General features: G+C 38.4%; 1 protein-coding gene and 2 pseudogenes across 1 annotated transcript; all 3 read left to right on the forward strand.

Moving 5' to 3' along the window:
• The window catches only part of LOC107669691 (NACHT, LRR and PYD domains-containing protein 3-like), a 7,507-nt pseudogene extending 847 nt beyond the window's left edge, over positions 1–6,660 (forward strand).
• A 259-nt stretch (positions 6,661–6,919) lies between these two features.
• Positions 6,920–13,720, forward strand: LOC107669695 (complement C1q tumor necrosis factor-related protein 7-like). Its single transcript, XM_016462046.1, has 3 exons — positions 6,920–7,234; positions 11,012–11,251; positions 12,450–13,720. Exons 2-3 carry the CDS (start codon positions 11,020–11,022, stop codon positions 13,076–13,078), a joined length of 861 nt encoding a protein of 286 aa, XP_016317532.1. The 5' UTR covers positions 6,920–7,234; positions 11,012–11,019; the 3' UTR covers positions 13,079–13,720.
• A 1,354-nt stretch (positions 13,721–15,074) lies between these two features.
• The window catches only part of LOC107669684 (coiled-coil and C2 domain-containing protein 2A-like), a 31,968-nt pseudogene continuing 28,303 nt past the window's right edge, over positions 15,075–18,739 (forward strand).

Below are 18,739 nucleotides of genomic sequence, written 5' to 3' on the forward strand. Positions count from 1 at the left end.
TATGGTAATATTCAGTGCTCATTTTCAGTTTTATGGACAAATTTAAGCCTACATTGTTGTTGCAAATTCTTTATTTTTTCAACCATTTTAGTTAGGAGCCTTGATTATGCAATCATTACTATGATTGCTATAAGCTAATATTTACAAAGTGACCTTCAGTCATTCAAGCTGTACATTTTATGAGCATTAAACCCATGAATTTGCGTTATTTGTGAAATGCTCTACCAGTTGAGCTGCACATATATTTGATTTCCCTTACACTGTTTACACAGAATGATGACATCCTTCTCTTTATTAACGAATTAGGCGTTTCAGCTATTAAATCACTTTCTGTTCTGTTCTGTCAAAGTCTCTCGGGAGATTGGCTCAGCTCTTCTGCGCACACCCATGTATCTGTTCAGAGTAACTGGTCAATGGAGCCACCAACTAATCTCCATATGACTGATTCTCCCATCCAACGGTTTGTATTCATTTTGCCTGATTCTTAAAAACACTCATAGATATTCAATCATATTTTTCATCAATTTTCAAGTTTAATATTTTGTTTTAAATGCAGAGAGCAGCCAACAGAAATGCACCACCAATCGACCCCAAAGACACAAATGGCCCTTGCTGCTATTTTGAGGGTTAGCCAATTTATTTATTTACTTTTTACATTACTTACATTCAAAAGAAGAGTAAAATATTCAATAAAGTGTCTCTTTTTCATCTTAGCAACTTCAACGCAATGTCATCACTTTTGTAAAGAAGGAACTCAGAAAAATCGACAGCGTTTTGAACCCTGATCTCACAGAGTGTACAAAGAGTCCACCAGATGAAGACAAATTTGCTCTTGAAGCCAGAGAAGCAACAGTCAAAATCACATTACATATTTTGAAGTGTATGAAGGAGCAAAGCCTCTTTGACAAACTTCTTCAATGTTAGTATACGTGTATATGGTTAGAACATATAGTTTACATTAAGTGCAGACAAAGAGGAGTAACAACTTGTTTCTTATTTTATGTAGTTCATCAAATTGATGCTTGTCAGCAGAAGCTTAAATCCAGTTTGAAGAACAGGAGCCAATGTATATTTGAAGGTATTGCTAAGCAGGCAAATCCAGCCCTACTCAACAAAATCTACACAGAGCTCTACATCACAGAAGGAGGGATTGGAGAAGTCAATAATGAGCATGAGGTGAGACAGATTGAGACAGCATCTTGGACACCAGAGACACAGGAAACTCCAATCAAATGCAATGACATCTTTAAAGCCTTACCTGGACAAAACAAGCCCATCAGATCTGTACTGACTAAAGGAGTTGCTGGAATTGGAAAAACAGTCTCTGTGCAGAAGTTTGTTCTGGACTGGGCAGAAGGAAAAGCCAACCAAGATGTTCATTTTGTGTTTCCATTGCTTTTTCGGGAGCTGAATTTGATTGGCAAAGAGCAGTACACACTGGAGCAACTTGTTTATTTGTTCTTTAGAGAAATCGAGGGATTCAAACTTTCAAACTTGGAGAAGTTCAAAGTCATATTTATCTTTGATGGTTTGGATGAGTGCCGACTGCCTCTTGATTTTAGGAACAACAAAAGGTGCTCTGATATAACAGAACCGGCCTCTGTGGATGTGCTGCTGACAAATCTCATCAAGGGGAATCTGCTTCCATCAGCACTCCTCTGGATAACCTCTCGACCAGCAGCAGCCAGTCAGATCCCTCCTGAGTGTGTCGACCAGGTCACAAGAGGTACGAGGGTTCAATGACCCTCAGAAGGATGAATATTTCAGGAAGAGAATCAGTGACCAGTGTCTGGCCAATAGAATCATCTCACACATGAAATCATCAAGGAGCCTCTACATCATGTGCCACATCCCAGTCTTCTGCTGGATTTCAGCCACTGTTCTACAGAGAATGTTGAGTGACGGAGAGAGTTGTCAGATCCCCAAGTCTCTAACTGAAATGTACACACATTTCCTGATCTTTCAGACATTGCAGATGAAAGACAAGTACAAGGAACTACATCACTTGGATCCACACTTGAGTAGAAACAACATCCTGTCGCTTGGAAAACTGGTCTTTCAGCAACTGAGGAAAGGTTTTGTGATCTTCTACGAAGAAGACCTGATAGAGTGTGGCATTGATGTCAAGGATGCATCAGTATATTCAGGACTTTGCACCCAGATCTTCTGGGAGGAGTTCGGCCTATACCAAAAGAAGGTCTTTTGTTTTGTGCATCTGAGTTTCCAAGAGTACCTTGCTGCTTTGTTTGTTCACCTTCACTGGTTTACAACTCAAAAGCCCAGTAGCGGTGAATTCAAGATACCATTCCAAGACACAGACTTTGGGGAGCTCTGCATGGATTCATCTGTTTGATCTACACAAGAGTGCTGTAAATCAGGCTTTAAAGTCAAGGAATGGGCACTTTGACCTTTTCCTCCGCTTCCTCCTCGGCCTTTCACAGGAGCGCAGTGAGACCTTGTTTTGCCACCTTTCAATACAAATAGGACACATCACACACAGCAATGAGAACACGGTCACGTACATAAAATAAAAGCTTGGGACAGGTCTTAGACCCGAGAGGTCCATCAATCTTTTCCACTGCCTCAATGAACTGAACGACCACTCTCTTGTCAAGGAAATCCAAACGTACCTTCACTCCGGACAACTTTCAATGGAGGTACTTTCAAATGCGCAGTGGTCAGCTCTAGTCTTTGTGCTGCTCACCAGTGATGAAGGACTGGAGGTTTTTGACTTGAGAAAATTATTCAAATCAGATGAGTGTCTTTTCAAGCTTCATCCCGTTATCAAAGCCAGTCGGATTGCCATGTAAGTGCCATCAAACTTCTCATTTCAAAGTACAGGTACAGTTTTGAAGATATGGTAAGAGATTTGTTTTATAATTCTTAGATTGTCCTCATGTAAACTGATGAAGAAAAGCTGTTCAGCTTTGGCTTCTGTTCTTGAGTCCAATCCCAATGTCCTGAGAGAACTGGACCTGAGTTTCAATGACCTTGGAGACAAAGGGGTGAAAAGTCTCTGCTCTGCACTGAGGAGTCCACATTGCAAACTACAGACACTAAAGTACATTTCTGCCTCTAGCTTACCTACAGCATTAAAATCCAACACATATGACAGATGTCATAATACAGTTGGTAAATGGCTATCCCTCTCCATTGTTTCCTTCTAGACTGGAGTTTTGTGGACTCAGAAGAGACAGCTGTTCAGCCCTTGTTGCTGCTCTTAAGTCAAACCCATCACATCTTAAGGAGCTGGACTTGAGCTACAATAACATTGGAAATGATGCAGCAACCTGGCTTTTGGGTTTAGTGCCAGACTGTGGGCTGGAGACTCTTAGGTCTTTATTTTTGTTTTATTTTTTTCCAGTGACTTGGTGAATATTGATATGGTAGTTATCAGTTTAGTTCAGGAGTCAGAATCCTTCAGCCAAATTCCCTCTTTCAGTAATCCTTCGTTTAAGTCGTTGAACTCATCTTTGGATGGGTTGGAAAATGTGACAAAATTAATCTTTCCAACCAAACCGTGCCCCACTGACCAAATGGTTATGCACTAAATTGTGCAGAGGATGTGTTAATTTGCTCAACCCTGTGGTAACATGGCACAACGCAGCACAGAACTATTTGACTTCCCAAATTGCTAAAACAGAACTAGTAGAAAGAGTTGATCACTATATTGCTGACATTCAATCATTGAACAGATATAAATTTTCTCTTGCAGGCTTTCAAGCTGTGGGATCACAAAGGAGGCCTGTGCTTTCCTCACATCTGCTCTAAGTTCAAAACCCTGCCAACTTAAGAAACTGGACCTAAGTGATAATAGACTTTGGGATTTAGGAGTTGGGATGTTTTCTGGTTTACTTGCAAACCCAAACTGTAACCTCAAAGAGTTCAGGTAGGTGTGCAATGATCTTATGTGTGGAAAATGTCTCTTTTATTTGCCGCCTTATACTGTTTAGGGGCCAAGAACTGAAGGTGTGTAGAAAGGGCTGGATTGGTAATCTGGGCATTTTACCCGGTCAAATTTGGTACATTCATAGGGGAGAGAGAGTCTCTAACCCTGGTCCTAGAGAACCCACAACAGTACACACTTTGGATGTCTCTCTCATCTGATGCAAACATTTCAGGTCCCTATTAACGAGTAGGGTTGGTTACCAAAACCCGGTCCAATATGGCACCGGTACCTATGTAACCAGTATGTACTAGAACCGAATCAGAACACAGAATTCAGTGCCTCATTTCGGTGCCACTTAAATGCCTGAGCGATCGATTGAAATATTTGTCCTGGTTCTCCGAAATGGACGTAAGAAGCATGGGCGTCGCTAGGCCATTTTTAGCGGGGCTATAGCGATTAGCTCCATAAACTGTACACAAATTCGTGATCACCTCAGAGTCAGTCCCCTTTAAATTTCATAAGAAAAGGGTGGCAGAGTTCGTCTCCTTTCAGTCCTCCCAGCTCAATATTACTTTTTTATTTATTTATTTATTTTTTTGTATCACATGGCCACTGACACATGCCAAACCATATCAACAAATTCGCAAGTGAATAGGAAGTGAGGCTGTATCTTTAGATCACGTTGGTGTATTTAAATTAATTCCCAAGAATTTTCCTTTTTTAGATTAGAGAGATGTAATTTTACATCTAAAAGTTGTGGGCTGGGTCTGGAGAACTCCCGTCTCCGAGCTCTAGATCTCTCTGACAATGACGTGCAGGATTCTGGGATGAAGCAGCTCATGAACTCACTGAAGGATCCATCCTGTAAACTTGAGAAATTAAGGTTAGGCTTCAATTTTTAACATTTTCACAGCACTTGATTGGAGTGTTTGAGAGCTGTCTTTGTGTAAAACCGATAATATATTTTTGTTGTCATAATTATATTCAACTTTTATCCAACATAAAATTAACCTAACATGAGAAGTAGCAGAAATAACTTTAATTAACTAATGTAATTACAAAAAAACATAACTACGTTTTGTGTGCAGCCCTGTCATTTTTTAGTTTGACCTTACAGTAAAATTTACTGTAAGTTAAGCAACTTGTTAAAAAAAGAAAAAAAGACTTGCATAAAAAAGTTTGGCTTTTTAGGCTAGAAAATATCTTGTCATATTTACTGATAATGATTGATTAATCAACTCCTACATAACAGGTTTGAAATATGGTGTCCATTCATTATCATGGAATTATAAATTAAACGTTTTTTGCCATATTCTCCAGGCTGTCTTGTTGCAGACTGACAGATAAGGGTTTCTCATCTCTGGCTTCAGCTCTGAGATCAAACCCCTCCGGCCTAAAAGAGCTCGATTTGAGCAAAAATTTCCCAGGATGCACTGGAATAATGCAGCTTTTTACAGTCCTTAGAGAAAACACTGCTCTCGAAAAGCTGTGGTCAGTATTTGCCTTAAGGCTGGATGGTTGCATCAAGTATATAAAATAAAAGTCTTACACTTTTAAAGATTATAATTGTTTTGAATTCTATATCTCTGCAGTCTGGACTCTTGTGAACTCACTCCAGATATGTGCGGTTTAGCAGCTAAAGGTCTGAGCCAAAGCTTAAACCTGAAAGAGTTGAACCTAAGCAACAACAACCTAAAAGACGAAGGTGTTTGGCTGCTCTGTCTTGGACTACAGGATGGCAGTTGTGCGATGAAGTCTTTAAAGTAAGATTAAATAATCATTGACTTTGACATTTTATCTACACTGAACAAAATTATAAACGCAACACTTTTGTTTTTGCCCCCATTTTTCATGAGCTGAACTCAAAGATCTAAGACTTTTTCTATGTACACAAAAGGCCTATTTCTCTCAAATATTGTTCACAAATCTGTCTAAATCTGTGTTAGTGAGCACTTCTCCTTTGCCGAGATAATCCATCCACCTCACAGGTGTGGCATATCAAGATGCTGATTAGACAGCATGATTATTGTGCAGGTGTGCCTTAGGCTGGCCACAATAAAAGGCCACTCTAAAATGTGCAATTTTACTGTATTGGGGGGTCCAAAAACCAGTCAGTATCTGGTGTGACCACAATATGCCTCACGCAGTGCAACGACCAGGGGCCTGGTGTCGTTCGCAGACATCCCGGCACCCAGTAGGTTTATTAGGTGAGGGGTCTGTGACTATTTGTTAATCTAATGAATAACTGATTTGTTAAATCTAATGAAAAATGGTGTGTCTGATTGGTCCAGATGCTAAAATGGATTATCTCGGCAAAGGAGAAGTGCTCACTAACACAGATTTAGACAGATTTGTGAACAATATTTGAGAGAAATAGGCATTTTGTGTACATAGAAAAAGTCTTAGATCTTTGAGTTCAGTTCATGAAAAATGGGGGCAAAAACAAAAGTGTTGCGTTTATAATTTTGTTCAGTATATGTAAACAAACAGAGAATGCATATTTAGGAATGATAAAATCTTCATTTTTTTTCATCTGTTTTCATTTTAGATTATCCAACTGTGGTCTCACTGACAGCAGCTGTCAATACTTGGCTTCAGTTCTTAGTTGTCAGTCCATATCTGTTGAGCTGGACCTGAGCAGAAACGCCATCAGCCAGCAGAAGGAGCAGTTTCTGATTTCTATATCAAACATCAATCTTTTATTCTAGTTTATATGCAAGTGTTCTGTCACATTTTTGCATGTGAAGGTTTCGGATCTTCAGCAAGCCGTGGAGACTGTAGATATTAATGTATGGTTGCTGGCGGAAAATGTGTCAATGAAATGGATTAGAATGTAAAGAAGACAAAATAAAGGCATGCATATGGTGCAGTTTGTGCAGCAATGTCATTGTATAATTTCTTCATTGTTCATTATGTAGTGTGCGATTGCTGTGGGAAATGTGTGAGCTCACTGAGGAACGCTGGAGGCGTGTCTTTTAAGTGGGCGGTTAAAAACTCTCTCCTGAATGCTGAAAGATCACTGCACACATCTTACATAAATGCACTCATTCAGAGAGACTGATGAACGGAGAGGGATGGAGACATGCATGAGCATGAGGACAGATAAAGAGAAGCCATAGAGAGTGACAGCAGTGCAGAGGGAGAGATGATTATGCCATATATGTATCTGCTGCAGACGTTCGGCTTATTCATGGATGTACAGAAAGGAAGAAAGAAAAGAAGTAAAGCACAAAAATGCGAAGCCGAGAAACTAGGATACGGCTCAATCTGAGGAATTCAAACAAGCAAAGGACAGCACCGAAAGAATAAATCAAGACGACGAAAACAATCCTGCATCAGAAACCGGCAAGTCACTACTTTTGTTGTTTAGAGCATTTATTAAACAGGTTCAAAGGTGCTGCATTTTTCTGGTTTTGTCATCAGTTGTGTAACGTTTTAATAAAATATGCTTTTCAAAGATACCAGAGATTATATTAATTATATTTCTTTATTTTGCTAAGATCAGGTCTCGTGTTTTTCATGTGTTGAAAATGCAAAGAAATAGTTCGAAAAAAAAAAAATTTAAATAATTGATTCACCCTCATGTTGTTTCAAACCCCACAATATAAGAAACACATAAGTAACAACTCAAGATTTGGTTCTGTTTCTCACACAAATCTTTTGCAAGACGTTTAATAGTGCACAAGTCATATGGATCACTATTATGATACTTTTAATGTGCTTTTCTGTCATTTCTGGAGTTTCACAGCCTCAGTTCACATTTACTTTTATTGTATGAAAAAAAAAGCAAACACACCACAAAAGAAAGACATATGGGTTTGGAAAACCATTAGAGTTCGTAATCGATTAGTTTTCATTTTTTGGGTGAGCTTGTCATTTAACAGACTGCAGTATTGAGGGTTGAGTGTGTTGTCACAGTAACAGTGTTTGTCTCTCAAGGGAGGATGTTTGGTGCTATCATTTCACACTTCTGCTGAACGTCACAGATGTTTAATTTGCAGTATCCATCTCAAACCACATTTAAGAGCATATAAATGTGTGTTACGGCCCAATCTGCTGTCACAGCTGTGCTTGGCTCATCAGTACAACTATGAAGGACAGATTTCTAAAAATATAAATTCTTTTGGGAACGGTGATATGATTTTCGACACTTTTTGTTGATAGAGATTCACTTAAACCTGATCTCTGTATCTTTCACATGAGCACCACAGCTTAGCAAGACCAAGTCCCAACGGCCTGTATTACTTGTATGGTTTCAGAAAGGTTTATTTGAGTGCTAAAAATCAGGTGGTCTCAATATTTGGGTGGCAAAATTCAGAAAGCCAAAGATGAGCACACCAGCATGGATGTAGTCCAACTCTCTTGTGTCTCTCAACATGTGATTGTTTGCTCTTCTGTGCATTACCAGATGTCTTTTGCTAATTTTACAAACTTAACAAAATCACAATTTCATGGCTCAAAATCTCCAAATATCACACTGAACAAAATTATAAACGCAACACTTTTGATTTTGCCCCCATTTTTCATGAGCTGAACTCAAAGATCTAAGACTTTTTCTATGTACACAAAAGGCCTATTTCTCTCAAATATTGTTCACAAATCTGTCTAAATCTGTGTTAGTGAGCACTTCTCCTTTGCCGAGATAATCCATCCACCTCACAGGTGTGGCATATCAAGATGCTGATTAGACAGCATGATTATTGCACAGGTGTGCCTTAGGCTGGCCACAATAAAAGGCCACTCTAAAATGTGCAGTCTTAGTGTATTGGGGGGTCCGGGGGGGGGGTCCGAAAACCAGTTAGTATCTGGTGTGACCACCATTTGCCTCACGCAGTGCAACACATCTCCTTCGCATAGAGTTGATCAGGTTGTTGATTGTGGCCTGTGGAATGTTGGTCCACTCCTCTTCATGCTGTTATATAATGATTTCACACCAGGAGGAGCTGCATCATCATCATCATCATCATCATCATCATCATCATTATGTATATTGCTTTCTCATGTCCAGTTCCTGTTTAAAATATCTCATATTGAGACATGCACTTTCAGTATGAATGTGTTTCATACTGTGTTTTTAGGGTTTTTAAAATGTCCGGTTTATTATTTAATTATTATAGTCACAAGATGAATCTCATAAAAACATATCTAGGACATATTTCACTCCAAAAAGAAAAAAAATATGAAATTTATCGCTTGAAGAAAATTATCTTTTTTTTTTTTGCATTATTTGCAGAACTCAGTGACATTATTGTTTAAATTATATATACACACACATATATATATATATTTATTTATTTTTTATTTTATTTTATTTTTTTTCTTGTGTTAAGTACACCAGCATACACTTGCTCTTTGAAATTATGCATAAAATATGCCAGTGGGTTACGAAAAACAAACTTCATGATATATTCTTTAAAAACATGTCCTAATAGCTTCTTTTTAAAAGCAATTAAATTTAATGCAATAAATACATTTATCTTATTTTAAGGATGCTTATTTTTACTGAAAAATAAGACAACATTTATTTTGGCAGTATTAACATATACAACAACTTATGACAATAATTTGATACTAGAATCAGTATTTTCAGCTTCTTACGATCATGTTGCTTTCCAATGTAATTCAGTGATGTTGTAGCTCTGGAATGAGCTGGATCAGAGCCTCAGACTCATTAGCATATCATCAATCAGCAAGATAAATAAGATGACTTCTGCCGCATACCATGCATCTGAGTGCATGCATGTCAAAACACACAAAGCCCCGCAAGAGTATTTGTGGACTTATGTATACACATGGTTTAGGTACTGTAATTGAACATGCACACAAATTCATATCTGAATTTGTTAGGACACAATATGTGATCTTGGAATACTTGGCATGGATGAAGTCAGATGTGTAAATATAATAAACTTCTCCTGTAGTAATTTTCCTAATGAAAACGTGCCGAGAAGCTGTGCAGTCTTGTTTTAAGTACAGCACAATGCACGTGTTATTCTATCACTGTTTCACTGTGTTCTATTCATTTCTTTCAAGACTGGACAAGTTCTTCATTTTTAAGAGTCTCAGTATTGTGCTTCATTTATGTAGCATGTAAACTTGGCTCTGGCAGGTTTGCCCTGTTGATCTGAAATCTCTTTTAGTAGATGTTTCAATTTTATAACGTCATCTTTTTCCTGATATGATCCAATAAAAAGCAAATAATAAACACATGCAGTTAACGTATATACATTTGAAAGATTTTTTAATAAGATTTGCATTTTTTTTGTAATTTAATACACAAATTACAAATAATATCAGTGTGTATGTGTGGTCAGCAAACAGTCAAAACAATAAAACGATCTGTTATGAAGTTCAAAGAATCATCCTCTTCCTCTTAATGTGGAACAGTTTGTTGTTCCAGAATAGAGACACTTCTTATTCCTTGTATACTGTTATGAGGGCAGTAGTGACACACCAAACTGACATGAAAGAACAAGCCGCGATGAAAGCTGACGGCACTGTTGTCTTGCATCGCCTGTGGCTAGGCCAAAAAGTTGTGCTTGAACACATGTGTTCACATGTGCACGCATGAGGAAACAGCTCTCCATACCAGCAGGTGGCAGTCATCTGAACTTACCATTTTGAATATGAGTAATATTGATCAGCTGGTCTTCACTTGCTTAATTCCAGATGGCCATGACATTATGAAAACGTTCACAGACTGGAATGCTCAGATATGAAGATGTAAAATGACAAGAGCCTTCTGTGTGTGCTTTTGCTTTCTCGCTTCGGTTTTTCTTCTCATGCACTGGTTCCCCTGTTGAAGAAACCAGTATATGCTGGTTAGGTATGTTTTGAAGCATGGCTGCTGGTTTGAGCTGGTCCTAAGCAACTAGCTCCTGCTCAGGACCAGCTTAAACCAGCTCAATCTAGCAGCCATGCTTCATAACATACCTAACCAGCATATGCTGTTTTTTTTTCACCAGGGTCACTAAGCTGAACAGCCAATCAGAGCCATTGATGGGGTCTGACTATTGCCAACGGCTTAGTGTGTCACGGCCTCAAAAGGAAGAGTTCAGCCAAAAATGAAAATTCTTCATTTTGGTTTCTTTTTAATCCTTGCTCTTCTATTTTTGTGCTTAGGTCTGAGGATGTGGATGATTGTGGGTGTGGTCTGTCTTTCTCAGTGCATTATGGGTCAGATGCTGGAGGCCAGATCCAAAGGAGCCCCGCCTCAGTTTATTTGCAGCATTCCAGGTCAACCAGGAGCACTGGGAAAGACCGGACCCCCTGGGCCTCGTGGGGAGGATGGCCATGTCGGAATCCCAGGAAGAGATGGGCGGGAAGGGCGGAAGGGGGAAAAGGGAGAAAAAGGAGAACCAGGTAGAGGAATTACCTAATCAACTGAATGTTTTTTCAGGCAAAGCTAGTCTAGGATGGTGTGAAAGATCACAAAATGTTTGCAGCTAAAGTTAACTGAAAATGATTCTAGGTCAAGTTTCCTCAAATCTGACACTGGAAGGATGCTGCCATGCAGGGTTTAGCTTAAACCCTGATCAAACTCACCTACCTGTTACTCTTGCAGTGTCTCAATTCAATAGCTGTGCCCTTCACAAGTCACATTTGTCAGGAGCATACATTATTGAGGCTGCCTCAATACAGAAAAGTAATCATTACATTACAAAGTAAGAAAGAAATACAGTAATCAATGACTCTGTCAGTTTTATAATGGTTACTTTTCTGAAATGAGACATCCTCATGCAGCTGACAAATGTGACGTCCAGAAGGCACAGCCTTCGAAATGAGCTGCAGCTTCTGAAGACCTAGATTAGACTTTGATTATGGTTAGAGTAAGGCTTTACAGGACAGTGGCTCTCCAGGGACAGATTTGAGGAACCCTGTTCTAGGTTTTTCTCCTCATTCTGCTCTTTGGTACAATTTGAGTCTTTAGCTTTACTCTTGATCCAGCTATAGCTTGATCTTGATTGGCTGGTTCAGGTGTGTTTGAATAGGATCGGAGCTAAACTCTGCAATAAAGTGGACCTCGAGGGCCAGAGTTGAGAACCCTTGCAGTAGAACAGGGGTGTCAAATTCAGTTCCTGGAGGGCCACTGTCCTGTAGAGTTCAGCTCCCCAATTAAACACACCTAATCCAGCTAATCAAGGTCTTCAGGATTACTAGAAACTTCCAGGCAGGTGTTTTAGAGCTTGATGGAGCTACACCTTGCAGGACAGTGGCCCTCCAGGACCGGAGTTTGAGACATGCGTGGTAGAACATGTCTGGATGTTTGCTTCAGTAAATGTTCTGGTATGTAATGACCGGTTATCACATTGTGAGAAATCACACACAGATAAACATCCTGTTAGAAATCCAGATTTCTAGTCCTGGGAGAAATCGGAGTTAGAGAAAGATAGACATCATTGCATTTTATCGTTTCCAACCACATCCATATCAAAATATGTTACAGTCTGAGTTTGATGGTTTTTTATTAATGTTCATTTGATCTAAATAATTTCAGACTGGGCCAGTGCAATTGTGATGTTGTTTGAAAGGATTCTGGCTTAAAATATGTATGTTTCAGGCCTCAGAGGTAGAGTCGGGCCGACGGGAAAACTCGGAGAATGTGGAGAGAGAGGTTTCATTGGGAAACGTGGACCTGAAGGTGATCCTGGAGATTTAGGGCTTCCTGGTCCTCCAGGACTTCTCGGACAGAAGGGTGACAAGGGCCAACGAGGTCCTCCGGGAGAACCAGGCGTCTGCAGATGTGGAAGTTTGGTTCCCAAATCTGCTTTCTCTGTAGGCATCACCAGTAGCTATCCCACTGAGCAAGCACCTATCAAATTCAACAAAGTCCTGTTTAATGAGGGCGGCCACTACAACCCAGAGACAGGAAAATTCATCTGTGCTTACCCAGGAACATACTACTTTTCTTATGACATCACTCTGGCCAACAAGCACCTGGCCATTGGCTTGGTTCAGAACGGACAGTACCGGATAAAGACTTTTGATGCCAACACAGGGAACCATGACGTGGCGTCTGGCTCAACAGTGATGTTTCTCAACCCAGAGGATGAGGTGTGGCTGGAGATCTTCTACAAAGACCAGAACGGCCTGTTTGCTGACCCCGGCTGGGCTGACAGTCTGTTCTCTGGGTTTTTAATTCATGCAGATACAAACTACATGGATACATTGGCGGAAGACTACAACTAGCAGCTGCGGTAACATCGATTAATGGTGCTATCTTGGATCGGGTTGTGCTGTTTGTTTTTTCAGCTTCTCACGCCATGAATATCACATTTTTAGACACTATTTCCATTTTTAAAAAGCAGTTGTATAGTAAAAAAAAATTATAAAATATATGTCAGTCAGTTGTGCTATTTTTGAACGGAAGAACGTGTACAGTGTGAATGGCCTCTAACTTGCTACAAATCGCCGTTTATATTGTTGATAGAATACTGAAAATGAAAATGTTGTTACCTATCATAAAAATAAAAGTGAGATGCTTTTTGACACTGCTGTACATTCCTATTGTTACATAGTGTTGTGGACAGGAAGTCAGGCAATCCGAAATAGTGATCAACACACCATAAACGTAAACGAGACCGGACCCTGAACGCAGGAATAAAGGAGGAACTTAAGTATACTGACAAACTAGGTAAATTAACAAAACACAGCTGAACTGAAGAACTAATCATATTAGTAACTATGCAACAACCAAATTAGTAACAACCAAAGAGCAGTGGGAAACGTCCAAATCCAAAGTTAGCTTTACTTTCTGTCTCATGAGATACCTTCATCTGATTGATTTTTGACGGCAACATTGATGTATCCTTCGCTGCCTTTGATATCCCACAATCCTGTGCGTTCCATTCTGTGATGGTTGATCTAAAAAATAAAGATGGCGTCTGAAAGTTGCGTTTGGTGGTCAGTTTGTGTGTAAATGTATATTTCTGACTAACTTTTTGCACTTTTGATGTTAGTTCTAGCGAGAAATCAGTATTGTAGTAATTAATTATTTGTTTAGTTATCACCAAAACTCGTTCTATTTTGTTGTAGATCATTACGCTGCCTCAGAAGCCGGTCCAAAATCAGTTTCATGAGGTGCCTTCATTCAAAAACGCTGCCTGCAAAGTCATTGCCTGACAGGGCAGTGAGGCAGCTGCCTAGGCTTTCGGACGCAGCCCATGAAACTAACGAAAACAGCCTAAACGTTCATGAAACAGAAACTAACAGAACATATCTGTGACACTTACATACATCCAATCCCCAATATTAAAGGTTTAAACTGGGGATTTAACAGGTGTAGGCTGAAAATGTTAACTTTTTCCACATTTGTTTGGAAGTAAATTTTCCCACTTCTTCCATATTTTGAACATGCCAGTATATGGCCCACAACATATTCAGACTCATAGATCCCACTTAAAAATATATATAAACATATTTTAAGTGTGGATTTTGTATGTTAATAAGTAAATATGTAACATTAATAAAAAAAAAAGTAGTTACCCTTACAGAACAAAACACACGAATATCACATGTACAATCACATGTTATGAAATCTGAAATGTGCTTTGCACATGGGAAACGTGGTTTTGGAATGGTGTGAATGTGCACATGGGTTTCCACATGGGTTTAACTTATTTCATGTGATTTTAACTTGCGATTGCTCATGTGAAATGTCTGTGATTTTTCTGTAAGTGTAACAACGTTTTTTATTTAAATATTTACTTACTAAGGATACCAAAGAAACAAACTGTTTATGTTCGTGTGAAATATTATATTGTATATTATACAAAGAGTATATACTGTTTAATTTGCTGACCAATAAATGCCATGACAACTCATGCTGCATTATTTCTTGCTGTGTGTATCCATGTGTCAAATGAACCCAAAGATTTGAACAGAAACTCCCTTGGTTTTATTGTGTCACTGAGTCACTTCTTGAATTCAGTTTAATTTGTCATATTTGTCTGCTATCAGAGGGAACAGCTCAACCATCTGGACTGTTCTGAGACCTTGACCTGAACAAAAGCTCTGTGGCTATAAGAGTGTTAGAGTAATATTATATATATATTTTGAATATTCTGGGCATTATAAAAAAATATATATATATTTTTTTTTTTATCTGTTTATAAGAAGAAGAAAAGGGGGACATTTGTTTCAAGGTTAATTTCAAAAGTTTTATAAATAGGTTGATTGGACCAATATGTCCCTGTAATTCTGCACTGTGCGCTCATAAGCGAATTTTAGTGCGTAAATCCACTCCATGTGTCACTACTAAAGGGATGAGAAATAGTGGGAAAATGTGTTATTGCCAGACAGATGATTCTGTCAGAGGATGGAAAAGTAAAAAATGTTTTATACTAAAGATCAGCGCCTTCACATGAGTAATGCAACAACTGTACAGTGTTTTGCATTTATGGAAGCCAAAGCTCAGAATCCTGAAAACACCCTCTTTGAATTCTGATTACAGCCATCTGAACAGGATCAAATAACTGCAGTACAGAATGTGGAAATGTATACTCACCGCATCGGTTGCTTTTGCATTTTGGGAAATGAAAAACAACTCAACAGCTTTACTGCAGAACACATTTGTTTTCTGGAGCAAACAGGAAGATATGTTTCCAAAAATACAATGAATGAGGTCAGATTTGTTCTTTCACTAAACTGAATGCCTGCTCACATGCTGCAGTAGAAATCCTTGTTCTCTGGAGGGTTTTATTCATCTTATAATCTGAAAATCTACTGTCCAATAAATAGTTGAAATCAAAACAGAGTGAAGGGTTCGCTATTGAAACTGGTCTGAAGTCAAATCTCTATTAGGACGTATTTTAGAAATGAATCTAATACACTTGTGCTGTGTTTAAGATAGCATCACTCAGCTTGTGATTAATGTAAGATTGGTTTTGTCGAAATAATAAGTTTTCTAATTTCACAGTCACGTGTAATAATAGATGGTATTATTAAATTAATAAGTAATTTATATATATGTATATATACAGTATATATATATAGTATATTGCATCAATGACTAAGACAATACTGCAGTGAACAATTTGGCCCAGGTAATCTTACTGTTTTTACTGTTTCAGGAATAAAAACGTAACGTGATTGTTTTAAGGTTTTTCAGTTTTGTGTCCTGTTGTCTTCAGTGATGTGCGGGAGAAGATAATGAAGAAGAGGAGAGAACTGCAGGAGTCTTTAGGAAGAATCAGAGATGATAAACAGGTGGAAACACTATGCGTTATAGTAGAGTAATTACTCTTTGTTTGTTGTTTATCACCTGTTATTTAGGGGCTGCACTTTCGGGCAATATGCACATGTACATTCATATTTGGTGTATTTCACATCGGAAATTGCTAGACATGTTTGTTATATTAGCAGTTTGTTAAACAAGACAAACTGTAGCGATATGAAGCTAGAGTATGCACCTTCACTGAACACATGAATGAAGCCTGTATGTAAGGTCTGTGCTGATCTGCTGTAGGCTTTGGTTGAGAATGAGTACACTGCGGTGGAGGTTGGTTCTGTTCTCACCCTTTCACTAATACATTCCTGCTAGACTTTCCTTCAGTAGTGCTTCTGTCCTAATTCTTATTTAAAAGAATAGATCAAAATATAAACAGTGGGTCATCAGTCGCCCTTGTGTCGTCCTGACACTATCTATCTTATCTCTCTCTCTGTCTGTCTGTCTGTCTGTCTGTCTGTCTATCTATCTATCTATCTATCTTATCTCTCTGTCTGTCTGTCTGTCTGTCTGTCTATCTATCTATCTATCTTGTCTGTCTGTCTGTCTGTCTGTCTAACAAAATATGATGTTAAGTAGAATGTCCATGCAGCTCTTTTTCATTAAATCTGGTTCATATGACCTGTTTCACTATATGTCATGTCTTCTTAAGCTATGTGCCTTGAAATACAGTGTATTACACATTTTACTTTAATAGGCTAACAAAATTTAAACTATTGTTTCAATGCTTTTCTTATATTATATATATAGTTATATATATATATATATAGTTATATAGTTATAATCATAATATTCCTTAATATGTTATATTAGGAGCTTCCTGGTGGAGAAGATTACCCTGGTGAGACACTCAGACGTTCAGTGATGGCAAAGAGAATGAGAAAGAAGACGAAGGTCAGGACTGTGGTAACTTTACAGATAGACAGTATATGATTACCAATATGCAGAACTGAATTTTTAATCATTAATTTATTTCTGCTTTTTGATACAATAATGATGACTACAACAATAAAATCATTATTTTATGACTTATTGTTGTTTAAAAATGGATGGTTATAAAACGTTACGCAATAATGCAAATAATATATGATCAGAAATCAGTTTTATTCAGCTTTTTGACACAATAACCACTACTTACAACAGTAAAAATAAAAACACGATATTCATTATTATTAATTTTATTATTTTGCCAATGCTATTATTATTTACATTTATTTTATTCGTTATATTCATTATTTTGGGCAAAAAAAGAATGGCTATGAATGGTACTGTAATAATGCAAATAATACAACATTAAATAAGGAAGTTACTTTGGCATCATTTAGTGATAGACCCAATAAACAACCATTTAGCGGATAAGTACAAAAGTGTGAATATTGCTACAAAATATCAGTCCACTTAGAGGATGTTAATGAATCACTTCAGACCTCGTGGCAGTTTTATTCTGTTGCACTTGGATTTGTTTTGTCTGCATATGGTCTCCGTGTTCTAGCTGCTTAAGGAGATGGCAGTAGAGTCTCTTTCAGATGAGGAGGAGGTGACAGCAGGGCAGGAGATGAGAGAGGAGCAGGACAGAGGAGACGATGTAGAAAGCCCACCAGCGCGCTCACCGAGAGGTTAGAACATTCTGTCATTTATAGACGTCATCACAAAGCCTGGGTTTCTCTGGAGCTGGCTGCCATGACAGTCTGTATACTGTGTGACTAAATATTTCACTGTAAATCCTTGAAGTACAACACTCTCATCCTCACAATCTCTCTAGATCGTCCTCCTCGTCCTGTGATAAGGCCAGGATCCATCCAGTCAGAGACCACCATGAGACAGCGCATGACTGAGAAGCTGAGAGCGGCAAAGGTAGAGGCCGTCTGGGGCCAGTGACAGGAAAACAGAACATGTAATTGACAATATATTTCAGAATACTAATCATTGTGTCGTCCCTTCAGTCTAAAGCCGCTAGTCTTCTAGAGCAGGACAGCGTCATTGAGCCTGCCAGCCGTCGACAGAGTCTACGAGACAGAGACACCCTCACAGACAGAGACGTAAGCACCTCAGACTAATGACAGTGGATGAATTGCAAAGAAAAATGTCAATATGTCAATTTATGTAAACACAAATAGTTCTGATATGGTCATATTTAAAGCAGGGCTCAGTCTATAGTTCATGATCTCATATGTGACCCTGGAGCACAAAAGCTGTCTTAAGTCGCTGGGGCATATTTGTAACAATAGCCAACAATACATTGTATGGGTCAAAATGATCGATTTTTCTTTTATGCCAAAAGTCATTAGGATATTAAGTAAAAATCATGTTCCATGAAGATATTTTTGTAAATTTCCTACTGCAAATATATCAAAACTAAATTTTTGATTACTAATATGCATTGCTAAGAACTTAATTTGGACAACTTTAAAGGTGATTTTCTCAATATTTAGATTTTTTTTGCAGCCTCAGATTCCAGATTTTCAAATAGTTGTGTCTCGGCCAAATATGGTCCTATCCTAACAAACCATACATCAATGGAAAGCTTCTTTATTCAGCTTGACCCTTATGACTGGTTTTGTGGTCCAGGGTCACATATATAGTTGTTTTCCTGTGACCATGAACTAAATATTGTAATATGCACT

Source organism: Sinocyclocheilus anshuiensis, unplaced genomic scaffold (assembly GCF_001515605.1).
Source record: "Sinocyclocheilus anshuiensis isolate Anshui unplaced genomic scaffold, SAMN03320099.WGS_v1.1 scaffold416, whole genome shotgun sequence".
Classification (NCBI taxonomy): Eukaryota; Metazoa; Chordata; class Actinopteri; order Cypriniformes; family Cyprinidae; genus Sinocyclocheilus; species Sinocyclocheilus anshuiensis.

What these genes read in the sequence shown, in the direction of transcription:
- LOC107669695 (XM_016462046.1), top strand. Translation starts at nt 11,020, where the DNA reads ATGTGGATGATTGTGGGTGTGGTCTGTCTTTCTCAGTGCATTATGGGT. An exon ending in GGGAGAAAAAGGAGAACCAG is followed by an intron (nt 11,252 to 12,449) that starts GTAGAGGAATTA and finishes TGTATGTTTCAG; the next exon opens with GCCTCAGAGGTAGAGTCGGG.